Source organism: Anopheles arabiensis, chromosome 2 (genome assembly GCF_016920715.1).
Source record: "Anopheles arabiensis isolate DONGOLA chromosome 2, AaraD3, whole genome shotgun sequence".
Lineage (NCBI taxonomy): Eukaryota > Metazoa > Arthropoda > Insecta > Diptera > Culicidae > Anopheles > Anopheles arabiensis.
Window position 1 is genome coordinate 50,926,683 of NC_053517.1, and position 13,699 is coordinate 50,940,381.

At 46.1% G+C, this 13,699-nt stretch overlaps 3 protein-coding genes across 3 annotated transcripts in view; 1 reads left to right on the top strand and 2 right to left on the bottom strand.

Annotated features, from left to right (window-relative positions):
• Nucleotides 1-688: 688 nt before the first annotated feature.
• On the top strand, nucleotides 689-2,471 carry LOC120897870 (ubiquitin-like protein 7). Its single transcript, XM_040303009.1, has 2 exons — nucleotides 689-988; nucleotides 1,108-2,471. Exons 1-2 carry the CDS (start codon nucleotides 841-843, stop codon nucleotides 2,277-2,279), a joined length of 1,320 nt encoding a protein of 439 aa, XP_040158943.1. The 5' UTR covers nucleotides 689-840; the 3' UTR covers nucleotides 2,280-2,471.
• An 817-nt stretch (nucleotides 2,472-3,288) lies between these two features.
• On the bottom strand, nucleotides 3,289-7,233 carry LOC120897871 (protein qua-1-like). Its single transcript, XM_040303010.1, has 2 exons — nucleotides 6,543-7,233; nucleotides 3,289-5,935 (listed from the first exon to the last, which is right to left on the bottom strand). The coding sequence occupies exons 1-2, from the start codon at nucleotides 7,093-7,095 to the stop codon at nucleotides 5,904-5,906; spliced, it is 585 nt and encodes a 194-aa protein (XP_040158944.1). The 5' UTR covers nucleotides 7,096-7,233; the 3' UTR covers nucleotides 3,289-5,903.
• Nucleotides 7,216-13,699, bottom strand: part of LOC120897869 (tyrosine-protein phosphatase 10D-like) — a 35,410-nt gene continuing 28,926 nt past the window's right edge. Inside the window, 8 exon segments of the mRNA XM_040303008.1 lie at nucleotides 7,216-8,015; nucleotides 10,196-10,315; nucleotides 10,396-10,654; nucleotides 10,749-11,006; nucleotides 11,090-11,276; nucleotides 11,342-11,576; nucleotides 12,057-12,074; nucleotides 12,201-13,631. Coding sequence (XP_040158942.1) covers nucleotides 7,237-8,015; nucleotides 10,196-10,315; nucleotides 10,396-10,654; nucleotides 10,749-11,006; nucleotides 11,090-11,276; nucleotides 11,342-11,576; nucleotides 12,057-12,074; nucleotides 12,201-13,631 — 3,287 coding nt within the window. The 3' untranslated portion in view covers nucleotides 7,216-7,236.

The window sequence follows — 13,699 nt, forward strand, 5'->3', positions numbered from 1 at the left end:
CCAGCGCCTCGAAATCGTTGCGAGTTTCGCTCGCTGGCGACGTCGGTTTGCAGTACATGCGACGCCAGTTTTGACGTTTTGCGACGGTTTTGCGACGGTGGCCGCCAAAGCTCGCTTTGCCCTGTGGGCAAAGTGACCAGAAATACCGATGTATATATATTTGGGTTTGAAGGAAAAAATCTCAATTTTTTGTAATCATTGAACGATGAAACTCAGCCAAACAACCAAATCAATCTAAATAATCCAGCGAAAATCAAATTACAGCACGTACGATAAAATCGTATCCAAAGGAGCACTGCAGTGGCCCTAAGCGGTCGCGTGGAGCCCCAAGAAAAAGAACTTGCCACCACTGAGAAAAAAGAATGAGCATCTTAATTATTCTTTGGTTTAGAATTCCTAGTACCATTTTCAGATCAACACTTCAGAAAGACCTTCATTTGTGTAACCGCTGAACCAAATCTAATCCATATCCTAAGTAAAGGATGCATATTCTTTTGAAATGGAACTTTAATTTTGCGCATTAGTACCCCCTCCCCCCCCCTTCACACATTACGCTTAACACTTCTTTCGCTTTCACTTCTTTCAACTCGAGTTCAGTTTCGAGTTTTAACCTACCGAAAACTACCGATAAAATTTTGATGCGCCTACCGAAAACCACCAAAATAATCTGGCCACACTGGTTGTCATTAAACTGCTTTGTTGTTATGGTTCCTGCCCCAGACGCAAACTGCGTTTTCCAATTTTGAGTCACTTTGTGTAGCGTTTGTTCGCCAATTGTAAAAGGAAAGGTACATAGTTGGTAATTGTAATCACGCACCAGTCTACGCCAGTGCCGGAGTAATGCCGTCCGTCTATCTGGGTGTGCATTTGCCGTTCAAACCGTACCAAAAGCTAAAGGTGGATAATGTCGATCTAGCCAGCCCAACAGAGGCGCTTCGGTCGGAAGCAGCCAAATTGATGCAGAACGATGTTGCCGCAGATGATTTCGGTATGTGCCTGGTGACCTTGCTGAAGGAGGATGCTTCCGGGTCGTAGTTTTTCTTGCTAAGAAGCTCACCACCTCTCTCTTTCTTGCAATCCCTCTTGCATATTTTGTCTGCCGCGCAGAATTGCTGTACTGTGGCTGCTTGCTGAAAACGGACGACATCCTGCAAAACAAAGGCGTCAGCGATGGTTCAATGATACACGTCATACAGAAGCGTCGCGAAAAAGATCCATCGACCGAGCAGCAGCAGCAGCAGCCGCAACCGGAGGACCGAGAGCTGACCGAAGCCGAAGTGCAGGAAGTACTGTCCGTATGGCGCACGGTCGATTCGTCCAACTTCCAGAAGGCAAGGCAGCCCGAATTTATGAAGAACGTACTGGACGCCTACCCGGCGATTCGGCGCAATCTGTTCGTGCTGTCCTTGCTGAAGGATCCAATTCTGCTGTCCTCGATGCAGCAGCCGGAAATGGTTCGGCGCGTAGCCCCCAAGCACCCGATACTGGTCGAGGCATCGCGCACGATTGTGCAGCTGCTCAACTCCAAGATGATCTCCAAGGTGGCCAACTGCCATCTGTCCGCACCGCTCGACAGCGCGCTGGACGATCCACTGACGGACTCGTCGTCGAGCGACGAAAACACTGCTTCGCCGACGACCTCGGCCGCTCCCAACACAATCCGCCGCATCACGGCCGACAATCTGGCGTCCGCGCTTGCTTTCGCGGGCTCGCGCAGCTCGTACAACTCGCTGTCCAACATCTCCCAGCGCGATGCGGACAGCCGTGCTAATCAGCCGGAACCGACTGGCGAAGGGTCAGCTGGAACCGGCACGTCCGTCGCCTCCAACCTGCCCTCCACCTCAGCTGCTGCCGGCAGCAATCAGCCGACCACTTCCTCGAATGCTGCCGCCGGACGCATCACGTCCTCGATGTTGCTCGACGCGATCTCGATGATGTTTGAGCAGCAGGCATCCGGATCCGGTGGCTCCACCGCCGGCAGCAGTGGTGCCGTATCGAGCCAACGCGTTCCGACAGTGGTTGAGCCGATGGACACGAGCCCTGCACCACCCACTACTGCCGGTGCCGCAGCGCCGGAACCGATGGGCAACGATCTTGGGGCACAGACGCTTTCGCAGCATTCGACACTGGCGGCCAGCATCGGGCAGTACCGACGGGAGCTGGACACGATGCGCGAAATGGGACTGACCGACACGGAAACGAATCTGCAGGCACTGATCGTGTGCAACGGCAATGTCGAATCGGCCGTGAATCTTGTCTTTGGTGGAATGAGCAATTAGAAGGTCGTCATTGTTGGTTGGGGAAGGGGGCAACTGGAGGTCTGATGAAAAGGGGTTACGATGTATTTAATGTAACAAACATAAGAGAGAGATTACGGGCTGCAGGGAAAGCAGCACTCGCAGAAAGGTGTGCAGAAACGAACGCGACCCGGGTGGGCGTATGAATAAAATAAAGTAGAATTTTCAAAATTATCCGATTTATTCCTTTTTTGCGATCACACTTTGGCTACAATGAGTCCCGAAAGAAAGCGTCTAAGGGTCAAATGAGTTTTTTTAGTTTTGTAAATGTGTTTGATATTATTTAACTATTTTAAAGCTTTATTTTAAGCAAAACTGTTAAGTGGACATTTTACCGAATCACATCGTTTTTTGATAGTCCCATGCTTATTGCATCCTTAAATCGCTTTTTTTAATTATTCAACTAAACGTATACTTTTTGGACCCACTGTATCGACCAACGCGATCGAGTATCGCCGCCATTTTGCCAAATTTCAAAAACCGCTCCCGAAACGGCTAGTTTGCACCGAAAGTAGCAGGAGAGCATGACGGCAAGGAGGACGAGCTTTTCGGCAACTGTCGTGTTCGACCCGACGACAAAATTCGCCTGGTGCGCTTACTTTTCGACTAAAGCAACAGGGTTGCAGATTGTGAGGAGGATACTGCTCGTATCGTTGCCTAGTAACTGGACACGCACACTACTAGCATTCGACAAATCTCACAGCTCGTCCAATCAAAGCGCTTGCAGTTGAACACAATACAGAGGCGCCATCCTTTCGGTCACGCGGTAGCCTGTCATGGCGCCGGTAGCCATTTCGATCGCGTTTGGTGATTTTCAGTATGGAGATCGTGCAGTGGTTCGCAATGAAAGTAAATTTATTTTGGCTGAATTTGAAGAGAAAACAATACAAAATCTTACCTTTTGCTGGTGCTTTAAGCTTGTTGACCAATTCGGATATTGGAGGTAAGGTACGAACTGAAAATTAAAGCACAAAGACACCACACCATGATCTACGTCCGATTCATGTTGTTTGGGTTTTGTTTTCGACTTTTCTTTTATATTTTCCTTGGAGTAATTGATATGACGTTTTCTGTGTTTTTTCACCCCATCATTTACCGCTCTAAAAATTGTAAAACGCACGGAAGCATCAATATAATGTCGGGTGTAGTGGTTACTCTTATTGCCTGATTATCGTCTTTTACGCGCGTTTGCGATCTTTCTACTGTTATTATTTCCTCGTTATCGGTAGGTTGAATTACGCTTCCACTAGGGTTCCGTTCTAATATCATTGTGTGTCGCTTGGGTTTGGTGTATTTCAAGTACTGTTTTAGTAACAAAAAAACTGCCCACTGTTTTGTGTGATTTAAAACTGATATAATGCTTAGTTTTCCGGGCCCCCAAAACGGCAGTGTTTTGTTTTGTATCAAAAGCACACAAAAACGGAGCAAAAACAGTTGAGTGTGTGTGTGGTCCTCTTGTTTTGTGCTGCCTCCAGGTGCTGCCACTAATAACATCTCGTTGTGTGCTTTTACAAAGTCTTTCGGTATGTGTGTTTCCAGTGTTTCCAGTGGTTTCGAGTGAATCGATGTGTTTTGAAAGGTGGGTTTTTTTTTTGTTTCGAATGGAAAATTAAAACTGGCATTAAAAATATGAATCCCTGTCGAGGATTTGCATTGGCTGCAACACGTAATTCAACCCGCATTGTTCCGACTGCTGTACATTGCCCCTTGCTAACGTTTGTGTGTTTGCTTTTATTGCGCTGCCTTCCCTTCCAATATGATGCGCTACGGCGCTCTACTGCCCTCTTACTACGATCCCCGTGGATTCTAATAATAGCTAAGAACTTAATTATGTTTTGTTTTTGTAATAAAAATGATTGCAATGAGTGTTGATTGCCACTGTCTCGCATACTAATATGTACACAACGGGAAATTGATTAAAATCCGAAAACGAAAATAGAAAAAAAAAAAAAAAAACACATAAAAAGAAAACAATACCTTATAACCGTATGTGTGTGTTTGCAAAACACACGTACCTACACCCCCGAAGGGTCTGTCTATAGCTGCGTATTTCTGTCACAATCTGTATTCTGCAAACGAATGTAAATAAGTTCGAATTGGTCACCGCTTTCTTCCCTCTCCCGCTCCTACTTGGGCATCGTACGTCTTTTCCTTCGTTTTCTCACGCTTTACACGCTATTAAATACTTTCACCCGTTGGCCATTCCTTTGCTTTTCTACACAGAATTCTTATGTATATACTACAATTGTTTTTTTTGACACGTTTTCATAGGTTTTGCTCCACGGTTGAATATACAATAGCACATATAGATAGCGGTTTGCGGGGATTGCAGGTCTGCTACATAAAACAAAAACTGAAATGGTCCCTACAAACCGGACACATCCGTTAGACACCACAGATACGTTCGCCGTTAAGATTCTTAGTTTCACTTTTACCCACTTTTCGCCCTTCCGAGATTGCAAATTTGCGTCTAACTGACTAAGTATAGTTTTGCATGGTTTTGATTATGGAGTAAGGTTTTATCGCTTCTGGTCAAGCCCTTCGTTTGTGTGTGTGTGCGTGTATGCGTTGTTCATGTGTTTTTTACGTCATTTGGAGCATGAAAAGCCAATGTAAATTTTGTCTAGCTCACACGTGAAATTGCCGCTCCGTCCACTGGGAAAAGATGGGTTTTCTAACTATGCTTTCGAACTGTTCAGATCGGGGATAGATATACAAACATTTTCGTGTAACGTTTCGCAAGATTATTTAAATACGCTACACTGCTGTCGGGTACGATACGCGCCTGCTACTACATGGCCGAATGGATTCGATTTCTATAATGTTATGAGAGCCAAATGATCTCTCTTCTTATTAAATAGAAGACAGTCCAATATCGCCCGAAAAGCCAAAAACAAAGAAGGTTTACACCTAAGGGAAAGAGATTTAGACTACACGATGCGTTTTGCGTTTTAGCATTCTGTCGCGTTTTTCGCGCGCGCAGGGGAGAGATTTCGTACGGATGGTAGTGGGGTGCTTTCTAATAATTAAAATCGCCAATTACTATACAATTACAACCGCATTAACATACATACACACACACACGCGCGCGCACTAGCACCTGACGTAGTGGAGGTCTATGGCCACCCAAGTTGTCATTATTACTAATAGATCGAAGCGTTTAACACGTTCATCACGCCAGCACGGTACGGGTATCGTTAACATTGAGATTGCTGCTGTCTGTCAGCGGATTGCACGCGTTGAACAATTGATACAACAAATTAGTACGAGGATAGCGTTCGATTGATATTTTCTGTCTCTGTTTGTGTTTTCCGCTGAATGTATGGGTGTATGTCCCCAGCTTTAGGACATTACAACTAGGATTTAAGCTATCGAGCGAACGGCGTTTACTACTACGGGCCGGTTCCACACACTGCCGGTGGAAAAAGGGAGGGGAGGGTGGTTTAAGTATTAATTACATTCGTTTAAATATTAAAACCGCTCTGCGCTAAACTACTAGCTGCGTTCGTCGCCGCTCGATGGCCACTTTACGCGTTGGCTGGTGGTCGAGGAAGTACAATGGCGGGCTGCAGACACTGCTCCAGGCTGCCGCATCTGGTCGGTCGCTTACATTCCCGACTCAGCGATTCCTTCGTCATCTGCGGTTGATCAATAACGGCACGTTCGATCGGTTCGTTGATTCCGTATCCGTGATTTGAAGCAAAAAGTGTACAAAAACATGGATTAGATTATGGTATGCAAGATACGAACATTCGCCCGCCCGTCGGCTATAAAATAACACTGTTGACAAAACATCACACTTAAAAGGAACGTTGCATGCAGCTGCATTCAACGTGAGCAAATCGAATGAAAATGAACAAAAGGGTAAACACGGAACGAAATTTCATCATGCTGTTTGTCTTGTCGTAACGACAACGATGGAGATAAAAAAAGGGATTTTTAAAAGGGTTTTCTTTGCTGTGTGTAAGAATCAAAATATGTGTAGGGTAATTTTAAAACATACTCAAATCTAATATAGTGAAGTGTGAGTATGACAAGAGAAAAATAGTGTTACTGCGAAATGGCGAAAGCAAATGTTAGGAAGGGATCCTTAAATAGTAGCACAAAACCAAATCAACACGAGTTGTTAGCAATTTAGGAGAGCATAACTACATACATACAAACGAATAAAAACAGCAAACTAACAGCTATAGAAGCAAGCAAAACAGTAAGCAAAGCAATAAATATGATAACGGTGCTACCAACCCATTTCTCTCAGTTTTAGATACAGCTCATCGCTAATGCCATTAGTACCACCAACACCGCCAACTATACCAACGTTGCCTGTCGCACCGCCACCACCACCACAACCTCGGTTGCTGCCACTGCCTCCCTCGCTATCCGTTGCGGCACTGTTGTCCTCGTCCACGATCACGATGATGTCGTCGTCCTGTTCGTCCTCCTCCACCTCGACGTAGCTGTGGTGTTTGTAGCGCCCAACGCCGCAACCCGGCCCGACGACACCACCACCGCCATTGCTGCTGCCATTGGCGACGGCACCGGCCGCCGCCCCAGCCACCATGGCGGCCGCAACGGCCCGAACGTTGCGCTCGTTGCGACGGTGCAGCAACAGTTCGCGCTGCTCGTGCGTCTGCTCGTCGTCCTCGTCGTCGTCGTCGTCGTCATCGTCGTGTTCCACCTGCCCGCACCGTTTGCCATCCCGACCGTTGACCTCCTCCACTGCGTTCAGGTCGTCGTCGCCCTCGTCCGACCCGTCGATGCCGTCGTCGATTTCCGTCTCGTCGTCCTTGGTCGCCATCGTGCGATCGTCGTCGTCACCGTCCGCCCGCAGGATCACCACGTTCGAGGCGTTACTATTTACATGGCTGTCGTTGTCGTTGATAGCGATCACGATGCTGCTCCGGCCGCTGCTTCGATTGTCGCTATCGTTCTCTAACTGTCATCTTTCCTCCTTCCACAGCTTCCCACCACCGACCGTGGGCTGATGAGAATGGTGCTGCCCTGGCGGAAGGACGGCTTGATGCTGCTGCTGCTGTTGCTGCTGCAGCGGTCCTCCTACTTGGTAGGTTTGCTGCACCTGCTGCTGTTGTTGTTGATGCTGCTGTTGATGATCTCCGCTCGATGGGTCCGCTTTGCTTACGATCTCTGCACCTCCGGTGGAGAAACTGAGCGATCGCCGATCATGCACCCGTTCCTGGCTCGTGGCTGCCAATGAGCGGCGTTTGTGAGGGCTCGATTCGTAGCCACTGTTGGCACTGTTATTGCTGTTCGTTCCATTGCTACTAATAGAACGCTCGTCCTGCCCAGATGAAGGTTGGTCACGCTCATTGTTGCTGGCAGAGTTGCTATTGGAGTGTTGGTGCTGCTCCTGCTGCTGACCATCACCACCCATCGCCGGTGTGGAGGAGCTTACATGGGACTGTTTTCTGGACACAATCATGAGCCCATCAACCGTCACCTCCACTTCCTCTTCCTCATCGAGCAGCTCTTCTTCTGTCGTTTCGCCGGCAGTGAAGTTGGCCTGCTGCATCATGACCAGCTCATTGTCGACGATCTCAACAGTTGCGCTTCTTCGGCGATCCAATTCATGGTTTTCGATTGCGCCGGCAGTACCGTTCTGTTGATGCTGCTCTCTGGCCGCCACCTCGTCCAGCTCATCATCGGAACGATTTTCAATGAGCAATTGCTCTTCCGACTGCTGATCATCATCTCGAGGCTCTACGGACGTTGAACAGGGAAAGGTGGCGCATTGTTGTGTCCGTTTAGTGCAGCAAAGTGTACGCAAAAGGTCATCCATACCGGTGTGTATGTTTATAAAAAAATATGTTTCACAGTTAATACCATCCATTCCAAGCACCAGAGATAGAGAGAGTACACCAGGTAAAGTATCAAATCCCGCGATTAGGTGTGTGTTAAGAAAAGAACATAGTTTACGTTCAAGTGCACAATGTGACGCAAAGATTACAGGTATGTGCGGCACATGTTTTGTTGTTGTGCGACGATTGAGTAACAATTTTGTTTTATACAACAAGCACAATTTACACAGTTGTAGTATGTTTGAATATGACGAAAGATACAGAGAGAAAGAGGGGATAGAGAAAGAGAAATAATCAATAGCAAACAACATCCTAGCGTAGAGCGCACGTTTTCGTTTGTTTGTTTTATTACACCGTAATACCGTGATCACAGCGCGCCTAATGATTCTTTAATAATTACAATTCTTCCGGTAGTTATGACTTAATCCTTCCTCATATCAAAACACTCACAGCCAGATTAGTGGGACTGCACACTTCATCTGCTTAGCTGTGGAAAGTTACAATCCGCCAGTTGCGTCCCTTCACACGCAGGTTAGCCTGACTTGCGAATCGCTTAGGTGACCGTAAATCGTTTGGTTTAATATACTTTCATCTGTTGTTTATTTGATTTGTGTTTGATTGATACGGACGATCGATCAGAGCAGTTGATTTAAAAAACGAAAAATGAAAAGAAACAATAAAACAATTTTAAATCTTTCAACAACTTTACCACGTGAAGACAACATATTGGCTAATGTATGAGTGTGGTATGGATGGAACAATTTAATGCAAGGCCTAAATAAACAACACAAACATCAAACAAAATGCTTTAAAATTGCATGCTACACAAACATCTGCTAAGAAAGATTAAACGAATTTGTCAATCATCGTGTTAAGGAATCGTTATTTTGTAAAGAAATTTGGACTGCTGCTTCAATAACATAATCTCATAACATATTATAAGGAAAGAAGTTAATATTAAAACTAAACTGACATGTTTTTAAACCATTGAGTTATTTTGATTTTGATTTTGATCGATTGAGTTATATTGATAGTATGTTAAACCTATTTTGTTAAACCAGGCTGTGTACGAACTATTTCGAGCTTAGTTATTATTACATTAGTTGAACTACATTTAGTTAATATAAATCCAGATTACATGTGCAGTGACATCATTTTACGTGCAAGCACATTACAGGGGTTAGTTAGCAAGTTAGCATGTAGACCGAGAAAATTATGTTATCGAATAGAGATTGAATACCAAACACACGAATTAAAATTAAGAAAAAATTAAACAACCGATGAAAATCTACAAAACCAAACCATCCGGGAAGCAGTGGCGGGCTTAGGGTACCGGGGCCCAAAGCGCAAACACTAGACGGTAGGCCCCTATAGGCATTGAGAAGGGGGGAGAGGAGGCTTAGAATTGGTGCTATTGGATAAGACGCCCAATGCTCTATGAGACGAACATCTTCATTAATTAATTGTCAACGGGAAGGGACTTTGAGGACATATCGCCAACGAGGCAGAAGATCTCTAATCAATTTGATTATGTCTCGGTATTTACTTCAGCCCACAGACATCCACTGACTTGTCAAAAGATATTGGGCTTAGCATCCACTAAAAAGCCCTTGCACTGTCGGAGCGCCTGTCAGCCGCCAACTTCGTTTACCGTTAAACCCACCACTGCCGGGAAGCGATAGAGTTGAAATTTATTTTAGTAACTATTTTGCAATGAGTACAAATTAATCTTTCCGTAAAGAATGGCCGAAAGCAAGCGGCACTAGCTGATGAGGTTGACAGATATCCGGAGTGTATTGTTATGGTAGGATAAAAAAAAGTTACACGAAGCTGGCATCAATACTGCATGAGGTTTATCTTTAGTAAGGCGACGATATTAAAAATGAGTGCTTTTGAGGAGTCATGTACGTATGAAGGCGAATCTTTTCACTTGACAACAGGAACGAATTGCAATCCGTGCGAACCACCGTGTGTGGTGGGTTTTTTTTGCACCTGCGTTTAGCAGCCAACACAGCACGTGTTTGCAAGCTTTGCTGCTCAACCATTTTTCTGTAAATCGAATCGTAAGCAACGAATACATACCTTCGTAGCCTTGATTGTCGTGAATCTCACGCTCAGTGCCTTCCTTACCCTCCAGCACGACCAGCAAACACTGGTGAATGCAGATATATTGCTGCTCCGTTTGTACCATCCAGACACGTTCTACAAAGAAGCGGGAAGAAATGTGGTTATTGAGAAGCAGAAAAAGATGTAATCTAGGTGTACTGCATTCTCTCCGTTACCTTTTCGCATTGCCCAGACGATGCCAAAGATGTCAACATAGTCTGACACCTGGATTTGCTGCAATATTCTGTCCAGCGTGATGAAGGTGCCGGACCGCCCGACACCGGCACTACAGTGCACTACGATCGGCCGCTGATCAGGTCCGACGCGCTCGCGGAAGGCTCGCACGAACCGTGCAAGCGTTTGAGGAGGATTTGGCACACCAAAGTCGGGCCACGTCGTGAAGTGGAAATGACGTATTATGCGCTGTTGCTCGCCCTGTAGAAATACGCAATGAATGTGGTAAATCAATGTGTTAAGACCTTTGGCACTAATCATACAAGAGTGGCTTAAAATGTCCTAAAACTCTTACCCTCGTCATCATAAACTCTGTGATGACCCAGTCGGGATAATGGCTATCGTTAAGTAGTGTCACTTTAATGTCACCGTAATATACTGGTACGGTATCGTGCGGCCAGTAGTGATCGCACTTTTCGCGACCCTTCTCAAAGGTCCGCGTTAGCATCACAATCGCACGCGAATTGCTTTCCCAGCACATTCGCCAGAAATCGTCCCGCGTCGAGTGCAGTGGACCTTGCGTCACAATAAATTCTCTCGGCGAGTTGTGGCCCTGCAAGACATTGTTTCAAACGAAAATTTCACATTAACACTGTTATCGGGCCCATCAGCGCACTGTCGTTGATTCATTCATACCGGGACGTAGTTAGCATTAATGTAGTCCGAACCTTCCTCATCGTCCACGGGTTGAAGTTTAAATCGGGAATGGTCATATGGTAAAATGTTTGTAAACCGATTCTTAGGCCTATTGCACGGCAGATCCGCAAATGTGCATGGTTGATCTCGCCCGATATGTTTCAGCTCTTCGAACTCCTCGCTAAATCTGTTGGGGCAGGTTTGAATATATGTAATCATGATCCCGTTTTATGCTTTGCTGTACTTCCTTACCTAAAATCAGAATCGGCGGACATCATACGATAGTGTTCGGCAAAATTTTTCACCAATACCGGACGGCTAGTTTCGATGGTACTGTCCGGAAGGGACATATTGTCGTTAGTTCGTTGCTCGGTGGTTTTGCGGCCGGTGTGTCGTCGTCGACGCAGGAACAGTACCACACCGACAAGCATTGCAATGATCAGTAATGGCACGGTAATCGACACAATGAGCGATGTATTGTCTTGGGCTGTTTGTACCGAAAAATAACAACGGATTAGAATACATAGTTTAAATGGGAAGGTTATAGTAGTTGCATGCTTTGAACGGAAAAAATGGAACGAAGAGAAACTTATTATCTAATTTGCGGAGAGAAAAAGGCCTTATGCATAAAAATTAACAAAATCATAACAAATGAACGAGAATAGAATTCAGCAAAATTAAGTATAAATTATATACTTTAATTTTACATTAATTATAATATGTGACATTTGTCTGATTGATAAAATAACACAGGACAAAAGAAAACGAGCAAGATGAATATGGGGGCTTAGTTTTGATCAATATGGCGTAACCAAATTTTCTTTAAATAACGATAAAGTAAACAACGTAGGAAAAATAAAAATAATCTGCCTCATGCGTGATATTCAACTAACACTTCGCCTAGCAAGCAAGCAAGACATGCATTAGCAAAACGTACTGTGGAATGCAAAGTACATTGAGAGCTTACCATCCACCGATAGAAGAGCTGTTTGTGTATTTTCCAGTGAAAGAGTGAAAAAGATACGTCCGTAAAATTTCCATTGACTAGTTACACCCCAATATCCCATAAAGTAACAACAAGATAAAGGTATATATTACCCCATTAACTTACCGGTGCGGATGGGATAGCTATAGGCCGTGTCGGTGAATTTGTCCGGTGCAGTGAATGCTCGAACCTTCACCTTGTACGTAGTGCCAGATTTAAGCGGACCATTGCAATAGCCCGTTTTCTTTGCGTCACAGTTCTCGGTGCCAATGGTGAAATCCTCTACCGAGCTGTTCTTGAACGGATAGTACGGTTCGATCACTTGGTACGGTGGCCACACGCTGTACGATTGCACATCGCGCCAGCTGGGCATCTCCAGGCCCGACGCGTTCTTCGAATCATCTTCGGCAATTATGATAGTGTACGTAGTCACAACTCCATTCTGATCGCTGAAGTAATGTTTGCGGAAGCGTATTTCGATAGTCGTAGCGCTGCTACCCACCTCCGTTGGAACGACTTGCGTTTCCGGCTTTGGTGGGGCGAGAATTGGCATCTTCTGCTTCCAGATATGCTCCGGCCCGTAGCCGATGGCTGTCTTTGCCTGGATGCGGAACACGTACGATTTGCCCGGCTGCAGTGCCTTGATCGAGCCGCGCAGCTCATTCGGCCGGAAGTCCTTCACCTGGGTGTGCTGCGAACCATCCAACCCGTAGGTGATCGTAAACTGACGGATTATGCCATTCTGTTCGTTCGGTGGCAGTGACCATTCGAACGTTATTTCGCTCGGCTGAATATCGATCGGCGCGAACTTGTCCATCCGTCCCGGGAGCGCTTCCTTCGTTTGGAAGTTGGCCGAAATAGGCAGGCTGACGCGCAGCACGCTCGACTCCGTTCCCGAACGGACCACCACCGTAATGGTGTAGTTACGGTGAGGCTTCAGGTCCGTTATGGTGATATGATTGTTGACAGTATAGTTCTGCACATAGTGCGAATCGTTCATTAGATATTGCACCTCGAACGAGGTGTATTCTCCCTTGGGAATGTCCCACTTGAGCGCAATCCAGGTATCGTTGATGCTGGTCGCTTCGAGCATGGTGATGGGGTCGGGGAACATGCGATCCTGTCGCTGGATCGGCTGGCTCGATACCTTTCCACTCACCGTCCACACGGTTATGTTGTACAGTCGGCCAGGAGTGAGACCGGTGAATGTTACCTTCCGGTCGGTATCGTTCGCCAGCTTTTCCTTGTCCGGAATGCTAGGATCGCCAAGCGAGAAGCGGTACAGATCGAACTTTGACGACTGCTGTGGGGTGGGCGTGTAGCTGAGCGTAACCATGTCCCGCGTGTGCATATTGTTCACGATCACCACTTCGGATTGTATCAACGGCATCGTGCGCGTTTGCAGCTTAGTGAGATCGCTTGTCAAGCCGTACGAGATGGTTTGGATTTTGAAATTGTACATCACACCGGATATAAGATCTCCAATAAGCAATCGTACCAGCGGCGGTTCTTCGACCGTCTTTTCATCGTCGCTCAATGTGCCGGGATACGGTAGTACTAGAATGAAGCAAAAGGTCAGGTGGAGAGTTACATTAATCATTTTCCAAAAAAGGCGCCAACGTTAC